The 21,414-nt window shown below is 38.1% G+C and overlaps 1 protein-coding gene across 1 annotated transcript in view; it reads right to left on the bottom strand.

Annotated features, from left to right (window-relative positions):
- ITGBL1 (integrin, beta-like 1 (with EGF-like repeat domains)) overlaps positions 1-21,414 on the bottom strand; it is a 145,440-nt gene that overhangs the window by 5,594 nt on the left and 118,432 nt on the right. Inside the window, exons 8-9 of the mRNA XM_010578300.1 lie at positions 13,446-13,562; positions 1,039-1,185 (exon numbers count right to left, since the gene is read on the bottom strand). Coding sequence (XP_010576602.1) covers positions 1,039-1,185; positions 13,446-13,562 — 264 coding nt within the window. The remainder of the gene's footprint in view (positions 1-1,038; positions 1,186-13,445; positions 13,563-21,414) is intronic.

The following is a 21,414-nucleotide window of genomic DNA, read 5'->3' as shown; positions in this document are numbered from 1 at the left end:
GGGGGGTGGGGGTATAAAAAACAAAATAAAATGGTGCAGTGGGGTAGAATTCTGATAAGTGATAATACAGATGGAAGAAGGCCAGGCTGGAAACCCTATTTAAAATTTCCTTTGCACTGAAATAAAAGTTACCAAAGGGGCAACTGGAAATCTGCCTGATGTAGAAGGCTCCTGTTTTTTCCAGCTAGCAGGTTTCTTCCCTGTCTACGCAAGGGATACACAAACAGAGGAAATTGCACATCCAGTCTGGAGTGAGTGCATTCTAGCCTCCAGCCAGTTCCACCACCTGCTTTTTGTCTAGTCTCTTTCAGACATATTCTATACAAAAATAGGCAGTTTTCACTATGGGGGAGCTAAAAAGCCCTCTTTCCAGTAATGCAATTTCCTAGCCTGAAAGTCTGCAAGGTAGGAACCTCAGAGAATGATTTCAGATAATTTTCAAGATTTTCTAAATTTTATTCCTCCCTGCGGCATTTTTTTATAGCTGGACTGAAGGTGATGCAACTACCCGAATAAAAATTAGTAAATGAGTTTGTGGAACTCTTATGGGGGCTGCAGATGTCTACCTTTCCTTTGCTGCTGTATTGGGGAGGGAGGTCCTTAACTATACCAAATGTTGCTGTTAAACACCATCCTCCACTTACTGTTGCCTGAGATATTGCATTTGCCATCTTGGCCACTGCAGTGTTACTGCAGGTAGTGGCCCTGTTCCTCAAACTGGATGGAGCACTAACGGTTAGTTTCTAATGTACAGCTGTTCAACACAGACCATCAGATAAACACATACAGGAAATTATATGCTATTAACAAATTGCATAGGAGAGCGATGCTGCTAAACATGTATGGCTGGGGTGGGTGTTTGACAAAATGGACGTAGGTGCATTACGGAGGAAAATATAACATCCTTTTAATAATAGGTGCCTTTGAAAGAAAGGGTTACTAAACAGCAGCCCACTGCCATGCACATTAGTCGTCGAGAACATGATCATTTTCCTCCTGTGGGCACTGACATTGGGTAGCTCAGCTGCCAGTTCTTACCCTTCCCCGAGCATAATATGCCATCCGCTGACTCGCAGAGACTTCTGCTCTCCTCCTCCGTCATGTTGCACTTCCTTGAATGCTGGCACAACTTTCCAAACCACCCGTCCTGGCAAATGCATCGGCCGCATGAGCAGGTACCATGGCCTGTAAGGACACCAAGGTTGGTTATGAGCAAAACAAGCAGAAAGCTGTGACTGCGGTCGCAACTGAGGTCATCTTCAGACCTCTGCAGGGGGAAGTGCACGCTATGGGATAGACAGACAGATAGATGGACAGCACAGCTTCCCAGCAGGGTGGCCTTCTTCAGTTCTCTCACTCTTGTGTCAAACAAACAGGGTGCTCTAGTGATAGGCAGAAAAGCATGGGCACAGCTCCCCTCACCCAAAAAGCTGAGCATCACCTCAACTTTATGGGATGTTCCCTAATCCACAGTGTACTGAGGACAGACATGTCTTTCATTCTGCAGCCCAGTGCTGAAGTGTCACCTGCATATCCCATACGATCACCTGAAGAAGCAGACCCCAGCACAGCACACAGCAGAACAGGCAAGGGAGATAAAAGCTGCAATCTCCTCCAGCAGCCCATTACTGCGGGTTATCTGCTGCAGCGCGTGGAGCCACTGATGCGCAAAGCCTGGACTCAATATACTCTGCAATTGCTACAATTAACTCATACAGTACAGGATGAAGATAATTCCCCACAGGGTCTCATGCAATTACTAAAATTGGATATACGTAAACCCAACTGGCAACCTGCAAAGAGCTCCTCTCATCACCCTAACAACATCCTGTTTCTCTTCTGCATCTCTTCTCCAGACATAGCTATCCCAGCTCAGCAGTTTAAAAGGTTTGGCCTTTTCACTCCAGATACTGTAGTAAAATGCCAAGGGAGGAGGAAGAGACCAGAGCATTCTCCAGAGCACACACTTGTATGACCCCAAGGCAGGACACTGAAGAAGAATGGGCAAGTTATGATGGTGGGCTTTCTCCACAGGGACACAGATTTTAATTCCCAAATCAAGACAAGAAGCCTGAATGAGAAGGAAGATGGACAGGCAGAAGAAGAATACAGTAGCAAGGACATAGCTATCAGAAGATGATTAATATAAGAGGGAAAAATAGGGCGAAGTGAAACACATTAAAAACAGAGGAATGAGGAAAAACATAAAATAGCAGGCGAGTGGAGAGGAATACACTCTGAAATGTTAGGGAAAGAAGGGCAGGGAATGGCAAGTGAGGGAAAGGTTAAAGAAACCCTAGAACATGGGTGAATGATAGAGTCTAGAAGCTGTAATCAATGTTTAAAAAAAGGGAAAAAAAGATGAAATTGAGTTTTTGATAATTATTTGCACAAAGATTAATAAAAAAGGAAAATATGTTGAATAGTAAACTGAGTGGAAAATCTGGCCAGGAAGAAGGGAAAAGTGACAACAAATGCAGTCGAGAATACAGAAATGGAAAATAGAAAAAAGAAGTAAGAAAAGCCTCCAAGCCAGAATTTCACTTTTCACCCCTGAGTAATATTTCTGCAGCAGAGAAGATCATTCCTTAGCTAATCAGTTTACTGGGCTTAAAAGAAGCAAATTATACATGCCAGTGACTTTTGTCTTATCCTACCTGCTATGTAGGGCAAGGGAGTGGAAACAAGGGGACTGAGATAATTTGGGAGCATGGGCTGGGAAGAAGGGAACAAGCAGTAGGAGTATCTGGCAAAGCATTGAGCTGTAGGATGCAGAGAAGCAAACCAGCAATTTTGCTTTGCTGATTTGTGGACTTCTTATGAGGCAACAGTGCAGTTTGACATTGTAAACCAGGAGGCAGCACTGGTAGAAGCCCAAAAGAGAGACAAACCTTGTAGTTTGCTCTAAGTGGAATTCCTGAATGTTTTACTGATAGCCAAATATTTACTAATTTAAATTAGAAAACACTGGAAGCTCCAAAGTCTTGGAGCTGTCATTTACAGCGATCTGAATGTTCAGAATAATTTTTGTACCCCAAACTGTGTTTTGATCTTTGTTGGTTTTTTAAATCTTATTACCTATACAACTTTAAATGGTCAGTAATAATGACACAGTCTTATTAAGACAGTATTCCTAGCCACTTCTGCAAGTGACATCCAGCAATTAACCAATTTACATATATGGATTTAACATATATCAAATATTGCAAATTGATAATTAGCAACAATAGAAGCTTGATGATACTTCAGCTTCTGTGTTAGATAAGGAAACAAGAGCAACTATACCACAAACCAAAATGCAAGAGGTAGAAAACAAGCATATATACTTTCCCATATGCTCCTTCCAGGTAGATGGCATGCAATTGTCTATATTAACTTACTCTAGCTAAGTTTCTGACAGATAAAAATGCTCTGCCTTATTTATTTTTAATTAGCAACGTATAGACTAGATTTGAGAATAGCTCAACCACTGAGGAGCAAAATATACAACTGGATGTCAGCGTTGGAAAATTATTTGTGGAGATACAAATACTTGTACTCATTTTAGCAGCAAATAGTAAGAAATCCATGATGATTTTACTGAGAAAATAATTTTGTATCATTTTTCTTATATAGTCATTATGATTTACAGAATGCAGAGACTGATCATGTCTGTAAAGCCTTTAGACAAGTCAAATAAAAAGGTAATGCATAAACTACAAATTTACGAGAGTTTACAGTTTACCACATAAGATTTTGACATGCATTTTTCTGAGATGACCAGTTCTCCCCTCCTTTATGCCATACAAATCCTCAAAACATAAAGGATTCCTTTGTCTCAAGCAATCCATTTTACCAAAATAATATTTACTCCTAGCTGACACCAGCTTGGGCAACTGCAGCTCTTTGGATGCCTCATCCATCAGGGTGGTGAGTATGCAAGTGCTTAGCCCAGTACTTGTTGACTCCTAGCTATCTTCTGTGTGTGCTAGCCTGTGAAAAACTGCTTTATACCGTTTAGTTGTGTATATCCTCCTCACAGAGGCTCTTTGCGTTTGTCTGAAGATGTCCAAACAAGCTGACCAAAAGGAAGCGCCAAAATATAAGCAGCTGCTTTCAGTTGAATGTAATATTCAGATTACATTCAAAGTGTCTCAGTTTCATTCCAATGAATCCCAGACTCTCAAAATTATGAGCAAGAGCAGCAAAAAGGTACTCTTGCTCATAGGTTCTTTTAGATCTGAATATAATTCCCTCCATAGAGGAGAATAAAATTCAAGAATACAGCAATCAGAGCAAAGGGGAAAAGAAAAATCTATAGCTGAAGAAGTCCAGCCCAACTGAATTGGCTAACATGATAAAATATTGATTTAACTATTCAGATGAAGCAGATTTCCTGGAAAGTGTTGGTCTAGCATCAATTCAGATTTAACATGAAGCTCTTAAAATCACAAACAAATTGCATATTGCAATGGCTCTAAGACTATAGATCTTAATTCATAAAAATCTGTGTTAATGAACATTTAAATATATAACAGAATGTTTTAAACATTAATCTCCAGTCAAGAAGAAAGACTGTGATGGGGGAGAGGGAAAGGAGAGAAAAAGATGATGATAAAAATACCGTCACTTTGTTTAGAATTATCAATAAATCCAATAACCACAGGATTTAAATGTGAAATGTGAATGCAACAACAAAGCAAGCTGCGACAGATTAGTAGCAGAGGTCTTTTATAACCCAAATCAACCCAAATCAAACCAGACACTAGGATGAATTATTTCTTACCACGCCTGGAAATAAAACTATGTGGTTGTGGGAAACTTCAGGTTAGGACTACTCATGAAACCGTTGTCAGAGTTCCCCAAAAACCTGCATGATAATTTTCTAATACAAAAGGCACCACTATCTGGGAATATCAGCATGATGAAAGAAGTGAAGTAATCATTGCAGAGGAAGCTGGTTCTTATTTATAGACTAACTGATTATAACCAGATGAAGTTCACAAAGGGCAAACCGAGGCCAGCCCCAAACAAAATTTGACACCTCAGGAGAATAAGTTTTTCAAACTAATATAATATAATAAATATATAATAAAGTCAACATTAACCAGAACTGGAGGAAACAAATCTTTAGCTATAAAAATATGAATCCGAGACTGTCCTGGATGAAGAATTTATCTGATAGCCCAACATTTTTCCACAGTACGAGAGAAGTCCACTCATGCTATGAGTTAGGAATATGAAGGCTTTACAGCCAAAGAAAGAAAGATGAAATAGATAGCAACCAATATAAATGAGAAATTTTGTTGTGAATAAACCAGATACAATAGAGGAAAGAAAAAACCAAAACAACCCAAAATTCTATAACTGGATGAAAAACCAGAAGTTTTAAAACTGTACTAGGAATATGAAAAATCTCAGCATAATGCAGGATCCCTGATTTGGAACAATAGAGCAAATGAAACAAATATTTCTCTCTGTACTTAAATAGAAACAGGTTTTTGTAATATTTTATTACAAGACTATGATAAAGAACTTTCCATTATATTATTAACATAAGAGAATATTAAACAACATCTATCTGGGAGAAATATTTCTAAGTGATCAGGCTTCATTAACCTGCCCAAATATGCTAAAAGAGTTAGTAAAAACATTACTGGATCACTGATTTTTATTTTTATTGAATACCTGGAGTACCTCATAAGACTGGAACAGTTGTGACAACTGCGGTTAGAGAAACCTAATATAAATGTGAAGCAAAATACTGATTGCTTATTATATTTTCATAATAGGTTGCTTAGTATTGTCCAAGTCTAATAAAGGTGGACTGTGGCTCCAGTTTGAGCAACACAACAGGTGGGCAGTTCAGTAAAACTTTCAAGTTAAACACTGCGTTGAAAAGGGCTCATGTCATCCTCATATGCATATAACAGGAGAGAAGCGAGTAGGGACAGAAATGAGTAGGAACATTTAAAGCATTGATGAGATGGACATTAAAGTCCTGCAACTCACTGTGATATCCATGTTTGAAGAGATTTTGAAAAACTTGGAATAGTCCCAAAGAGTTCCAAAGGAAGAATTCAAAGGGCAGAGAAAATGGCTTGTTGAAAGAACTTCAAAGATCTGTATCTACTTAGCCTATTGAAAAGAAAAACAAACAAACAAAAAAAACAAAAAAGAGGCTAAGAAGTGTTTTAGCAGGATCTGAACTACCTTCTTTGAAGGTACTAGAATGAGGATTCTCAAACTACCAGAGAAAGACAAAGCAAGAACCAGAGAGAAAAGCTGTTCCTGACAAATTCAGCGAAACGGCATTTCAAACACGGATGATGACTATTGGAACAAACTTTCAAGTGATGTTGGCGTGGGCTGCACATGTCTTAGAGTCTTCAGAGCACGGCCTTCTCAGAGCCAGGCTTTAGTTGGACACAGTACACAGACTTCAACAGAGGGGGAGCATGGGTATAGCATAATGGCTATTTATAGCCTAATATACAAAGATCAACATATAAGCCCCTTTTGGATTTGCAAATTAATATCTATTAATCAACTTAAATGTTGATGCATTAGCAATTCCTTTACTGCTCACTTCAACGAAAGATTCAATTAAAATGCTTTTTACAAACCTAAATCATGTTTTATGCTATCTGAAAAGCTAACAAACTATGTTCTCTGTGCATCTATGTAAAGCCTCAACTTTTCACACACCTGCATAACTGGCTGGGTGACTGGGACAGAAATCTGTAGTGCATTAAAAGAAAAATTAAAAAAGTAAAATCAGCTAAGTAAAACCAAATTAATTTAATACAGAATATACCATGCACATTAACACCTATACTAGCTACACTAGTCACTCTCGTATCTAATTCAATACATACTGATCCTTTTGAGTTTATCTGTTGCTGACCCTGAATGTGCCTCAGAGCTAGGATGAAGTAGTAAAGTGCAAGGACACAGGCATTGAATCATTGACTCTCTACTTAGTGTTGTCAAAATAAAACCCTAAATCACACTGGCTTTATGCCAGGTAGCCTCTGACTTCTCCACTACCTAATACAGTAATTTTCACTTTTTTTTAGGACCAGTTTTACCCAGTAAGCATGTGTTTGGATTTTTTTCCCCAGAAGAATCAATTGCATTTTTCAATGACAAATACCATAATAAAATATACTATTAAATAGTATAAAAATGTCCAGTAAATTCTGTAACAATTATATGTATTTTAGATTCCTCAGTCAAAAGAACACGGTCCCTGCTCTGACACAGTGCATAACTTGTATCATTCCTTTCCTTGTGAACCCAACAAGAACAGTGTTGTCCTAAGAATGTCAAAAATGAGGAAACACAGACACAGGCACCAGACTTGCCTGAAACTTACAGAGATAAAAGTAAGAAAAATCATGAATCCAAAGGACTATCCTAACTGTTGGGTCCTAAACAATATAAAAGATGTGTCTAAAAAAACAGTTTGTTGTTGTCAGTCAAGATGAAACAAGAAGACCTACTGAGAACTTGATGGGCAGCATCTCTTGTCCATCTTCTGTGTCACATAAAAGTGATCCTGACCAAACTACTTAAATCTAGACACTTTGATGCTTGTATGTGGGTGTGAGAATGCGAGTGAATGAAATCAATAAGAGAATGTCTCCGAGTGGTGAAAATAAATTTACTTGGGGATTTTATTAAAAAAAAAAAAATTAACCTCCCCTCCCATAAAGTCTCACGTAAAGTTTTTGCTGCACTGGTTTCCTACAGTTAGAGAAGAGGTGTGAAGGCAGACCTGAGGAAGGAGGTAAATACTAACCACCTCAGCATTTCTTCCAAGAATAAATCAGGTCCTCCAGCTTTTACAAGCCTTTATACTACAACTAGAATCTCAAACTAATGAGAGCTAATGCCTTTTACCAAAAGGCATTGGTATAAACAAACAGAAAAGATAGCTGCATTTACTCTTTGGTGTGACATGACATTACACAATTGGATTCCCTATAGTGTTAGGATTGTATTTTGATGTGCCATGGCTAAAACAAATAGTTAAAATGCCATCAAAGTGAATTTGCTCACTTGAAAATAAATAAATCAGACTACTCAAAGTATTATATTGTTGCCAGTCAAAGAACTGGCTTACTGGGATGACCAGAGGCGTAGTTGTTTCTTAGTGTTGAGGACAGTGCAAACATACATAACTTAATATTAAAAGGTTTCATCAAAGTTGATTATCTAATTGGTGTCCTACTATATGAAGCACAGTCTGAAATACTGACATAAAACAAAATGGGAGCAGCCCTAGAAATACATAAGGGCCTTGCTATGACTTACATGTTCTGAGTTTCAACTTTTGCTAATGGCCCTAGTGACAAACTTGTGTGGAGCGTCAACCAGTTTTTTACTATTTTTGTTTGGTTTGTTTTTGTTGTAGAGTTTTTAAGCAGCATAATCCTGCACCATCCAGTAACATGCAGAGGACCCAAAAGGGCTTCTGTTTTATCCCTTCAATGGTTGCTACTTTGCTGTAACAAGGACCCACAGCCAGGCCAATAACGGTCCAGAGAACAAATCAAAATGAATGGAGTTAAGAGCATTATCAAATCAATTTCAAATTGATCTTTAGTGTTTTTCTGAATTCTTGTTCTCTTTCAGGATTGAGGGCAGGCAGGCAACAATATAATGGCCAACAGTCAACCCAGTGAGGTCGAGCAGCCAACGATGACATCACTGAGAAACATTACTGGACACAGTAGGGGAACAAATAACACGTGAAAGCTCAGGACACATCTGCAGCTAGCAGCACAGCCATAACCTCAGAGGACAGAGAGAAGTGTCTCTCACCAGGATACAGGATAAATAAGTATCAAGCCTGGTGTACATCAGTGACATAGCCATGCCATGAAAAAATTCGTGCTGGCAAACCTGTGATTCTCCAGTCATGTGTGTGCACCAAACGCACTTAACTTGCACATGAACGACTCAAATAACTAAGTAAAGCAAATAAAACATGATGTTAAATATTGCTGTGGATCAACACTGCAATACACCTGGGCAAATCTTACATCATTGAAAAAACCTGAACTGTAGGGAATGGGCCTTTAGGTAGAATATATCTATCTCAAAAAGGCTGCATGAGACACCTCCTCCAGCCATAGCGTATTAAGTCTCTGTGCAGAGGCACAGGCAAAGGAAGGGAACACAAAGGGAGGATCTGGCCAGCAGGTCGAGGGAGGTCTACTCTGCTCTCATGAGACCCCACCTGGAGTACTGCATCCAGTTCTGGGGTCCCCAGAACAAGGCAGACATGGACCTGTTCGAGCAGGTTCAGAAGAGAGTCACAAAAATGGTCAGAGGGCTGGAGCACCTCTCCTGTGAAGAAAGGCTGAGAGAGTTGAGTTTATTCAGCCTGGAGAAGAGAAGTTGTGGGGAGACGTTATTGCAGCCTTTCAATATTATAAAGGGGGCTTATAAGAAAGGCAGAGAGAGACTTTTTACCAAGGCATGTAGTGACAGAACAAAGGGCAATGCTTTTAAACTGAAAGAGGGTAGATTTAGGTTGGATATAAGGAAGACATTGTTTACGAGGAGGATGGTGCGACGCTGGAGAAGGTTGCCCAGAGAAGCTGTGGATGCCCCATCCCTGGAAGTGTTCAAGGCCAGGTTGGATGAGACTTTGAGCAAGCTGGTCTAGTGGAAGGTGTCCCTGCCTGTGGCAGGGAGGTTGGACTAGATGATCTTTGCAGGTCTCTTCCAACCCAAACTCTTCTATGATTTTATGAATCCATTTCTAATAGCAGAGTGCTGTGGAATCTATGCCGAGTCCTCCTGCAACCTCTGTCTTTGTGGAGACATTATGTCTCTATTCCTGGTACTGCAATGATGGACAGATGAATTTTTAAGTGAATGACTCACTATAATCATGCAGAAGCATGGTAATAGGGTTTCACTCAGTTGTACCCTAATTTATCATGTCTTTTGCCTCATGTCTTTCTACCGTCGCATGGACAGCTGGTCTGGAAAGCAAGCTATTAATCAATCTCTGCTGGTCAGAGGAGGCCAGCAACAATTCTTATTCAAATCATTTAGGTTGTCATTCACATTTCTCATTGCAGCATGCATGTAATCTGAAAACGTTGGTCTTTCCTCCTTGTGCTTACAGGCACACAGTGCTCGCTGTCAGACCCTGCACATTCACAGGGTCCAGCTCACAGTTCTCTGAAGCCAGAGTTACTAGCAAGGGCTTATGTCCTGACAACGATTGCCTAGGTAGCAACAGTGGTAGAAAAATAGTAATGAAAAGAGAAGAAGGAAAGAGGAAGGAAGAAGCAGTTCAGCAAGAGGCGTCAAGAGGTTCAGGCTGAGATGGAAGCATGGACAGGCCCAAAAGGAAGAGAGAAAGGTGTGTGTGCTATTAGTGCAAAATTAATGAGAGAAGTTCTGTGAATAGATAAGTTGCAAAAGAGGAAAGAAAATACAGTTAAAATTGGTAGAATCTCCTAAAAGGGGAGATATGTGAAATATTGTATATCAAAGGAAACATTCAAAATGTTATCAGGATAGACATCAGCCAAGCAAAACATCTGACAATTACTAAAGACTATGGCTGAAGCTATCAGTAATATCAGAGGCTATTGAGGATTTGAAAGGGATAACAATGACAGAAATTTGTACATTTGGTCAGAAACTGTGGGAAGAGCCATTTCAATGAAAATGTTGGTGGAAGCCACAGTGAAAGATGAAGTCACAGAAGATGCATAAGGAGTAAATAGCTTATATTATGAGTTTGAAGGTGAGGAAAGTGAGGAGAATTCACTTGCCAAATGGTGAGTGAACAGAAAGGTGCAATTGATGGGGAGTCTCTGAAGATAAACATTCCTGTACTTAGTACTTACACCTAAATAGGTGCTGCCTTAAGTTATTGGGGTGGGTGGTGGCCTCATGAGGCAGGTGGATCAGAAGCACAGACGGACACTGGATGGTCAAAGAAAATAAGGTTTCAGGATCTGCCAGCAGTAAAAAAAGAAGGAAAAAAAAAATGGAAGGAAATAGAAGGAGAAAGAGGGGAAATGAAGGAAGGAGCCACTTCAGAGCTCCAGCAACCAAGAGAAGGAAGAGTGGTGTGTGGAAGAAAACTGCCTGATTAGTAAGACATTTATGTTTGTTACTTTGAATCTCAGCTCACTTCACATGGAAGAACCAAACAAGCACAAAGAAACACTTCTGTGGCATGAGAACAGAAACAGAGGAAGGGGAAACCAGTTCTCTCTCAGCTGTAAAAGAATAAAAGTGGATGGAATTGTGCAATAATAATAACATAGGAACATGCTTCAAGGCGTAAATTACAACCAAATCTAGAATAACCTAAAAATATCTCAAATTATAGTTAGAAATATAATAGAACAAGAAATAAAATATCAAGAATATGAAAAAAATAACTTGCCAATTATGTACCACTGGAATCCCAACAGATCTACTACAGAAATCCAACAATTTTTAAAGGACACTATTAGTAGTGGCATGACTTCTAATTGGGAAGACTAAAACTCTAGAGACCAGCATCACCTCGCCAAGTTCAGACAGCTGTGAATGAGCAAAGATGCTCTAGTCTCCCTTGAGGCACTTAAGAGGTCAACTCACATCTTGGTGGATTTAATCATCTCCCTTATGCCATGCTTCCTCCTTTCTTTTTAATTACAAAAAAGCCCAGGACAACAGGATTCTTGATTTGGCGCTTATTCTACAATTTTGGGAAAAGTATTAGGAATAAGCTCAGCTCCCTGGAACAGCAAAAATCACAGAGTGGGCCTTCTGAAGTCCTGTCAACAGATGCTGTGCAGTGCAATTTCAAACAGGGCACAATCACTTGAATTGCGTTTTCCCATATAATTCTTTTCACCTGCAGAGAATCATTAGTAACTAAACTATCAGCTTGAATGAAGGTGGAAAAATTGAGCTTGAGACTACAACTGATTTGTAAGTTCATGAGCCGACTTTCCTTTCTATTTGTTGTTTCAAAATTAGGGAAATAAGCTTAAAGCATATGGGGTTTAAATTAATTAATTAAATTCTGACATTCTCTTTGGACAAAGCTACTTAGACTAAAGAGGGGAGTTTATTCAGGTAACAGGGTGACCTAGAGTGTCTCTTGCACAGTAAAAAATTGGACACCGGTTCAGGTGTTGAGGTGATTGTTCATTTAAGTGTGAGGTGCTCTAGCCATCAACAAAAATTAAAACTATCACTGTATCCTTCCTAATAAGGAAGAATGGATTTTTTGTCTATAATTTCCAAAATGTGCAATATAATTAGCAGTATTAACATTGAAGCATTGTCATCAAATACTGTAAAATATGAATAAACAGAAGAGATATTTTTAACCATGGAAGATGATGAATTTTGGTTCCTAACTACTTAATTTATAACAAATATGGCCCAGCTTTTCAGTGCTTTTATCTGCTTTTATGTTCTTTATAGAAAATTAAATTTCAAATTTTTCTTTTTCTACACATTCATATTATTGAATTACTCTGAATGTTATAAACTATTATTACGGCTGTTTAGACAGTCAAACTAGAATTTTCCATACATGCCTACATTCTGCATGGCAGACACCTTGAAGAAATATTCCCTGTAGGCAGAATCTTTTACGTACATAAGGACTATGAAGCAATATGTTTTTTTCTTACATAGAAATAAGGAATATAACAAAATATGTCATTGTTCATACCAAGTACTTTGTTAATATTAAGAAGCAAAGAGTCATTTTAAAAATAAAAGCCACTAAAAACTAGAAAGGGAGTATTTAGGACAAATACTACTCACCTGTTTTTAAAATACCATATGGTATGTGTACATTTACATATCGAAAACTAACTTGAAATACTGCTTAACACCAACATATATTACTGAAAAATCAAAAAGTGAGGTTTTCACTGTCAACATTAAAATAAACAATCTGCATGTACAATTACTATGACAATGTATCTCAAACATTTTTATATTCTTTCATAATATATTTTCACTACTTTTTTAGAAAACAAACATATCACTGTCAGTGAATATGAAATATTCAAAAGTATTGCTGATCATTATTACCTTTAGCTAAAATACAACATTCTCAGTAAAACATCAACTGTAGAAAACAAAAAGTAAAATTACCTGGTTTTTCAGGTTTTCCTTTAAGTGTTTGTATTCTTCTCTATTGAACACTGATGGAATTTGGGATTTACTACAGCAATTACATTTATGCTATTAGGTGTATTTAATCCACTTCATTGTTAGTGTTTCTGAAGTTTTAAAATAAATATTCACTAACACTCAATATTTATAGAGCTTGTTTCTTACAAAAATCTATAATCTATTATAATCAATCAGTGATGTCTATAGTGACAATATGTTATAAAATCAGGAGGAACAGAAAGTTATAAACTCTCAAGACTTATATTAATTATATTATACTATATTAAGTGAACGCATACCCCCACAGACATCACCGTCCGCATTTTCACACTGTCGATCGTCGCATTCACAGTTTTTGCCATGAACTCTGTTGTCCCCTGGAGGGAAACAAGTGCATTGGCCACATTCACATCTCCCTGTAAGAATAAACAATTGTTAGAGTCATGATTTCAGTAAAGTAAAATACATGAAATATAACCCCAAACTTATTCTACACCCTACCCACCAAAGACACACTACAAGTCACGCTGTATTAATTAAAGTATGCACATAAACACTATTAAAAAAAAAACCACCAAAACTATCCCTCCTCCATGGCAACCAGAAGCAAACGATATCACTGTTATATCTTGGTGGAAACAGCAACAATAAGCAATCATTGGCATTGTATGTTTTTCATATCTCAACTTTACATAACAGAGCTATGGCACATGCTTAACTGCATAATTAACCTCTATAATTGATCTGAAATGTTTAGCACATACCTCAGGAACTCCAAAATTAATGTGATTAGAATTAAATAGTCTACGCATGGGCCTATCTATCTAAGATATTTTCTATTCATGTAGAAACATAACTCTTCAGATACTCTGTCAGGCATTTGGAAAGCAAAAATCCCTATAAATTTTCTTGCCTAGACCCGAGGAAATAGAAGTCGAAAGCACAACCTCTGTCAGAGTCTTTCCTTCCATCAACCTGTTCACAGGAGAACTCCCTAGAGCTTGAAGGGAGTGGGGGGAATAGAGTCACCCAAACTCCCACAGATCTTCTACTCCAAAGCCCTCAGAGCAGTGAGTATTAAATGGTCAGATGTGAAAAAAAATAAGATCAGGGACAGTCTTACTTTGCACATATATGAGACAAACTCAGTTCCGGGTACAATCGGTTTTGTTAATTCCTAACTTCTAAGGGTTTGCCTCTGTATTTTTTTAAATTGTTTTCATGCAATGCTACTGTGAGAATTCTCTAAATGTGACACAAACCGTGGATCGAAGTAATACGCTGATTGGCTTGGGAAAGAATATTGTGTATAAAAAAGGGCTACCAGAGACATGGATTAGGATGCAGAAAAGCCTGTTCCTCTCAATCTAATTCAATCACATCATCAGTGAGACTCAGCCTCGGCCTGGACACTGCCCTACTGACTGCAGAACCCAAATTTACAGTAGGAGCGACTATAGCTACAAAGCGAAAAAACCATGCAAGTGCAGCCTTTCATTATGTAACCAAACAGTTCAGCATGTGCAATATTTTTTCAGCATTTGCCAAAGTATTTTGCTGAATGGGAAAGGATAACCTTAGTGGGGCTCTTCTAACTGCAGGTTTTGTGACAATAAAACTTTTGAAGTCAACGTACTCCCAGATCATTCTTAATTTTTTTTTTTTTTTAAAACTTCTAACCTAAATTTGTTAAATTTGTTTTTTAAAAAAACAGTCTAGTTAACTTGGAGTGTGGGGGGATCTTATTACTTATGGAAAAAATTCCCAGCTCATTTTATAGCCGCTGTACTCTTCATCTTCCCAAGCATCAATGTACATTGCACTTTCGAGCTGACATTTTGTGTGCCAGGATTCAATCTAGAAGAACATTTTGTGATCAACTTAAAGTGCAAGAATCTTAAAAAAAGACATGCTGATAGAGACAATTAACAGCAAATACTTCATGATACCTTTATAATATACATAGTTTTAAAACTGTTGCATTGTCAATTATATGAGGATATTCGCTCCAGAAAGAAACCTATTACAGGAAGTGCATCTACCACACCACGAAATAGAGCTGTATTTGGCAATCATGTCAACATTTAAAATGTGATTACCTACAGAACAATTGATGTTATTTGCCTGCATTTTCTAAGCTATAATTATTTGCCAAGGACAGCTACATTAGAAACTGGAAAAAAATAATTCCTTAGTATTTAAATGTACAGAGATTTTTAATGAGTCCAACTCGTCACTATTTGGGGCTCTCACAGTCTCTTTCTATGCATCCACCTTAGACAACATGGCTACTTTTACAAAAATGTCACATCGCAGTGTCCCAAAGCACAGTCAGTCACCCGTAGGCAGACAGGTACCTGATGACCAGGACCCATCTGTTGTGAAGGCTCTATAAAATAAACAAAAGAACGATCTTCAACAGTGGTATCCTGGCCAGCTAATGCTATAATAAGGAGGATGCCTGAAGGACAATAAAATCAGTTTAAGCAAGTTGCTTTGAAGACAGGAGTCAGCAGAGATGGAAAAGCCTCCAGAGGGACGAGCAAAGGAAGGTTCTGTAATGAGTGTCCTGCATGTTCTGTAATTAAGCATTACCTTCTGTAATGCTTAATTTAATAAGTCAGAATGACCTAAGAGCCACTCAGTCGCTGGGCACTTGCACTGGAATGGGAACAAGTTCCTCTCAGTCCCTGCTGCAATTAATATTTATTCATTTTAGTTTCATGCGCAACTGTTTTACCAGCAAAAAAATGAGGAGTATCCCATCCCTAGGCAGACAGGGCACATTTTTGTCATGTAAGAGATACAAGCTCAGGTTGTCACCTCAAAATCAAGCACAAAGGGGATTTCGGCCCTACTTCTCAATCTCTTCTTAGCTAATGAATAAAATACCAACACATATATTAAAAAAACCCAAAATTCCTTGTTGATATCTGTGCCTTGTATTTTATTTTGGCTGGCTCCCACCTAAGTTCAATGTATGATTTAGATCATCTGACTGTGGACCTCAACAGAACAGAAAGTGTCTTTGAAAATGGACAGAAACCTCAGTCAGTAAGTGCTCTGGAAGAGGATTTCTCTGAGCTATTTCTTTACTTTTAAATATTCAAAGATACAGATATAGTAGTTTAGTACGCTGCTGCTGAAACTGATACTCAAATTCTTAGTTTAATCATTCCTTTTTTTTTTTACTAATTTGACAAAATCAGCCCTAGGAACATGAGAAGTGTGTTTAGTGATAGCGCTAAATAATTGCAACTTTGTATTGGCTTAAAAAGTGTATTTTACCTCCAAAAGCATGGAGATTTTTGTTAGATTATGTAAGGTGGGGTCACTCTCTGGAGGTAATTTAGCAGAGAACTGAAGTCCTACTGTTCTGAACAGCTAACTACATAGGATGTAGCAAATGTAAACTTCAAAGGCTCAGTTTATTTCCAAATAGATAAACACAAAAATTAAGAGCACTTTGTAACAATTTCATATTGCTTCCCTGGGAAAAGCAGGATATTTGCAGGGTAAGCTTGCTTCAGCCATACTGCTATTTTGTCAGATGTAGCTGCTACTGAAATAACAGAAGGCACACCTTATTCTGTGACCTTCTTCTCTTAGTTATTGTGATAAAATACTTACCATACAAATTCAATCATTCAAAAGTAATTTGAAGCTCACATTATACTGAAAAGGGATCAGCACTTTACTAAACATACTCTTTCTTTGTCTAGAATAATAGGTTTACCATAGCAACCTGATTATAGAGGGAAAGCCACTGCCAAACACATCCTAAAATCTCTTTGAATTCCAGGGCATAAAGAAACAATTAAACACATCAGGACTATAATATTCTGCACCTTCTCAACCCTCTGTGCAAGAGGTACACTTTGAGTAAAAAGAAACAAGTTCACCTCAGACATTTTATAGCAAGTGGCTTCCTCTCCTTGCTAAAGAGGGAGAGTAAATTTTATTGTCTGATGAGTTCAGATGAAGAAAGCTTTATGATGGAGGTTGTATTAGCTATCAGCATTGAAAAGCTTAACCTACTTATTGCAATGCAAGATCCCAAAAATAGAATAATCATACAATACATTTATTTGTCTACAGTCTTAATATTTCCTCACACTCTGTCCTCCCATTGATGTCAATAGGACTATTAATCTATTACTGATAATTGTTATTACTTGACAACTGAAAAAAGACCAACTTAGGGTGGGTTTTTTGTTTTTAAAGGGCATTAAAGTGCCACATCTCATTAAAACACGTTTGTTAGATAACTGACTCTAGAATTCTAAAAAAATCCGTGCCTTAAGTATTTAGCTTTTGATTTTATTCATAACTTACTATAGCTTTTTTTCAGTCCTCTTGTCCAACAGTTATGAAAGCATAACTAAAGTAAACAGTGCCTAGACTTACATTAAACCTGCTCCCACGCAAATTGCTGTGACCATTAGCTGCATGCATTCAAACCAATTTCCAGCTGCCTATATCGACTGACTGAAAGTCTCTTTTATATAGGTAATTTTCATTTTAAAACACTGTGCTAGAAGTATGTAATTTGCGTAATAAAACATTTTTACCTTGTAATTGCTAGCAAAACTATCAGGAAGAAACAGCAATAGTTTTCAATGTGAAAATAAACACTGAATATAATAAGAAGTACTTCATTGTCTTTTCCTGTCTATAACTCTACAACATAAAGGATTTTTCTGTGCATGGCACTGAATTTTTATCTTCCAAATGAAAACAAATAAATTTTTTTTTTTTTTTTTAATGTGTAAGGAATACAGCACCAAATTGCACTGAGATTGTGCTAAAAGCAAACCAGGTTCATTGGTAACTCAGAAGGATGGTGCTTCATAAACAGAAGGGAATGTGCCTTTAGGAAGGACTTTTCTGCCCCATGGCTGTCCCAGGCTTAACATCTGAAAGCATTACCTATCAGAAATTGCAATTTCTTTGTTATCAAGCAATCTCAGGCAACCTGAGCACATTCAGTAAAGCTGCTGTGTCTTTCTGCCAGCAGAACCCATTTCATGCTGGATAGGAAAAGATGATCTAAAATGATGTTCAGAAATGGCAAATCAGTGAAGGGGGATGGGAAGATTTGTACAGAAGATCTCAAAGTTTCAGGTGACATAGTAGTTAGGGAGAAGCAGATGTGACTTATGGAAGTAATAGATAAGAGGTAGCAGCTTCAGGTAAGGAAAAGGAAAATTCACTGAGTGGCGGACGGAAAAAAGACCAGTAAAGGGAATAAACAGTACCACAAAATGGGCAACCAAAATGCAGTGCTTGCCAAAAACAGGGTGGACGATCTCATCATGCCTTGCATAGTCCAAGGTGTTAAGTGCAGTGCAATCCAGCTGAGCTTGATCAATGTGGAAAAATTTATAGACTCACTCAAACAGAAAACAACTACAAACTTCTCAGTGGGCACACATAGTTTATTTTGCACATCCTATTCCCAAAATGGCCCGGAATGACTTCCCACACCTAGAATTTTTTTGTTGTTGTTGTTAAAAAAAAAAAATCATATAAAAATATTGTACTGACTAAACAAAAAAATAATTCTGCCTTATATGTGGAGGGATCCCTGGCTTTTAAATAAAACACTGATAATTCTTGGACCTCGCTGGTTGGATAGTTTATGAGGTGCCAGAAGAAAGGAATCTTTGGAAGCATCTTTAGTATGTGCAAAAGTATCCTTGGAACCTCTTTAAACACCTGAATAACTGGCTGATATCACACAAACTACAAAAATCTGGGGATTAGTTTCTTACAAGGATTTTGGGCAAGTGAGAGCAGTGTTCTAATATATGAACAATGTCACCTGCAACTTCTAGTTATGTTGGGAAAAAAGTAATTTTTCCTCTTCTAAAAAAGCTTTATGAGCTTATATCAGCACAGTTCTGTTTGTCTCCAACGCTCCAACATGTCTGAAGTTTTGCAACAAAACAGCTAGATGGGCTAGCATAACTCTGGTGCTACCCTTTCAGCAAAAGGAGTTCAACACCTACATGAGAAAATCAATTCTCTTGCTGGACTTGAACACTCCTTTCAGCACTGAAGTGCTATTTTACCATCTCAGAGAAATGAAGAACATCAGAGCCCTTAAATGCGGTTTGTTCTCTCTACAGAGTGCTCAGCTGTAGCTGCAGAGTGAGGAAGGGTGCGCTGTGCTGCTCATCACAACACACCGACCTTCATCACGGGTACCAATGTTGGTCCATTCCCGGTGAGCAGCAGCGACAGGAGCGGAGGTGTGTATGAGATGGATCATCTCGTGTGGCATCCTGGCTCTGCTGTGCTCTGCGCCTCGTAAGTCTTTGCAGGAAAGACAGAAAGCCAACAGCCCAGGAGAGGACATCTTGTACAGCAACTTCCTTGCATTTGAAACATCAAATGGGAATATTGATGGGTTTGTATTTTAACTGAAGCTACAAGAACCGTGAAGGATTTCATTTCTTAGTGTGCACAGGACTGCTCTATTAGGCTGTTGGGGGTTTGGGGTGGGGGGCTTGTTTTTGTGGAGATCTTCTGGTGAAAACTGGGTTTTCCACATAAGGTTCAAGCAACTAGCACTTTTTTTTTTCTGCAGTATATTGTGAAAAATAAGATTGTGCATTTATGTCCTCATACTCAAGATGAAACGTGCTGCAACACAACTAGAACACAACAAGAACAACTACTTGTTCTGACTTGGATTGGGAACTAACTGTCTGTTTCTAAATCAACACACAGAAAACAAACATGCCTTAAGTCTACTCATAAAAAGAGATTATTTGCAGCACGACTGACCCAAGACCTCAAATAAAGATATAAAAGCTCCAGAGAAGAGCTTAGCTGAATCATACAGACATAAAATTAACAGAAAATTGCTTTAATAAATCTAAAGTAATTTCCAACTTCAGATTTTTTAACTACTTTTTTTCCAAGAATTTTGTATACTGAAGCGAACTTTTAGCAGCAAGCTCTAAGATTTTTATTTAAATAGCACCAACAGTAGCTAAAGCATGTAATTGGGTTAAATATTTGTATTTTCCTTAGTCTTGCTAGGCACCTCTCAACTGCAATAACTGCATCAGCTACTACATTCAGCACTGTCAATAGAGCTGAAGTAACTGCAATCAACTAACTATTATCATATAACTATATCACACACTTAGAAAACTTCTATCTATAGCTGATAACTTTTTGTTCTGGACTGTATTATCTCACCTTAGGCCTATATTTGGCTTCAAAGGCCAGGATACTTTCACTAATTGCTTATGTTGATACACCTGTTTTTATTTTAATTTCCATATCATGCTTGGAAAACCTACTCCAAATCTCTGTTAAGTGCATAGTGACACTGGGCCATCCAGTGCTACTTGGAACATCATAGTCCCATGTGGAAGGGCTGGGAACAGGTCAAAAGGTTTCACAAGGCACGTGCAATGCAGGGAGCATCATGGTGGCTCTGGGGACTTTGCTGTATACAGCTTCTCCTATCCTTTTCCTTTAGGAGAAGGTACCTAAAGTCCCATGTCTGCTCATCACCTATACTCAGTGTCTTGCAATGGCTGTTGGTCTAAAAATTTGGCCTAAGAAAAACAGCAGAAATTCACAAATCAAGAAATTCCTTTGTGAAAGCTGCCTGAGACTTTCCACTATTGTACGTATGTTTCATGAAGTTGTTCACTGGTACGAAGTACCAAGCTGTCCCTCATATAATAAGGTGTGGGATTTGTTTCTCAGAAAATGTATGTTTCTTTTAATCTTTTTAAAAATGAATTGCTTTATAATGTGAAAGGAGTATTAAAAAAGCTCTGACAATTTAGTTTTTCCTTAAGGGAGAAAAAAAAAACCAACACAGAAAACAAGTATCCCTAAGATAAAAACCCTGGAGAAATAAAAGATAAGTATGTTATCCCAAACAAAAGAACTCTCACAACAGCGCAAGCAACTGAGTATCCAGGATTGTAAAAGATTGCAAGGGCAATTGCAAGTGGCTGAGACTTGCCCCCCCCACACACTTTAGTACACAAGGCATGTAAGACTGGAAGCCTAATTGCCCAGTTGGCGTATGGCATGTGAAGTAAATGCTCTTCCTTTGTGACAGCCTAATAGTGAAATACTTCTTTTGATAAATCCACTCAACAGCACCACTTTACAGATTTAGCATCAGATAGTCTTTTACAGCTCTTGCTGATCACCACTACTGATGCGTATCTTATTTTCCATATTACCTTCTTTTCCCGGCCCCACACCCCCACCCCCCTCCCCCACCCGTTC

Source organism: Haliaeetus leucocephalus, unplaced genomic scaffold (assembly GCF_000737465.1).
Source record: "Haliaeetus leucocephalus isolate CR32 unplaced genomic scaffold, Haliaeetus_leucocephalus-4.0 Scaffold626, whole genome shotgun sequence".
Classification (NCBI taxonomy): domain Eukaryota; kingdom Metazoa; phylum Chordata; class Aves; order Accipitriformes; family Accipitridae; genus Haliaeetus; species Haliaeetus leucocephalus.
The sequence above is the reverse complement of the archived record's forward strand: the minus strand, read 5'-3'. Positions and strand labels throughout refer to the sequence as shown.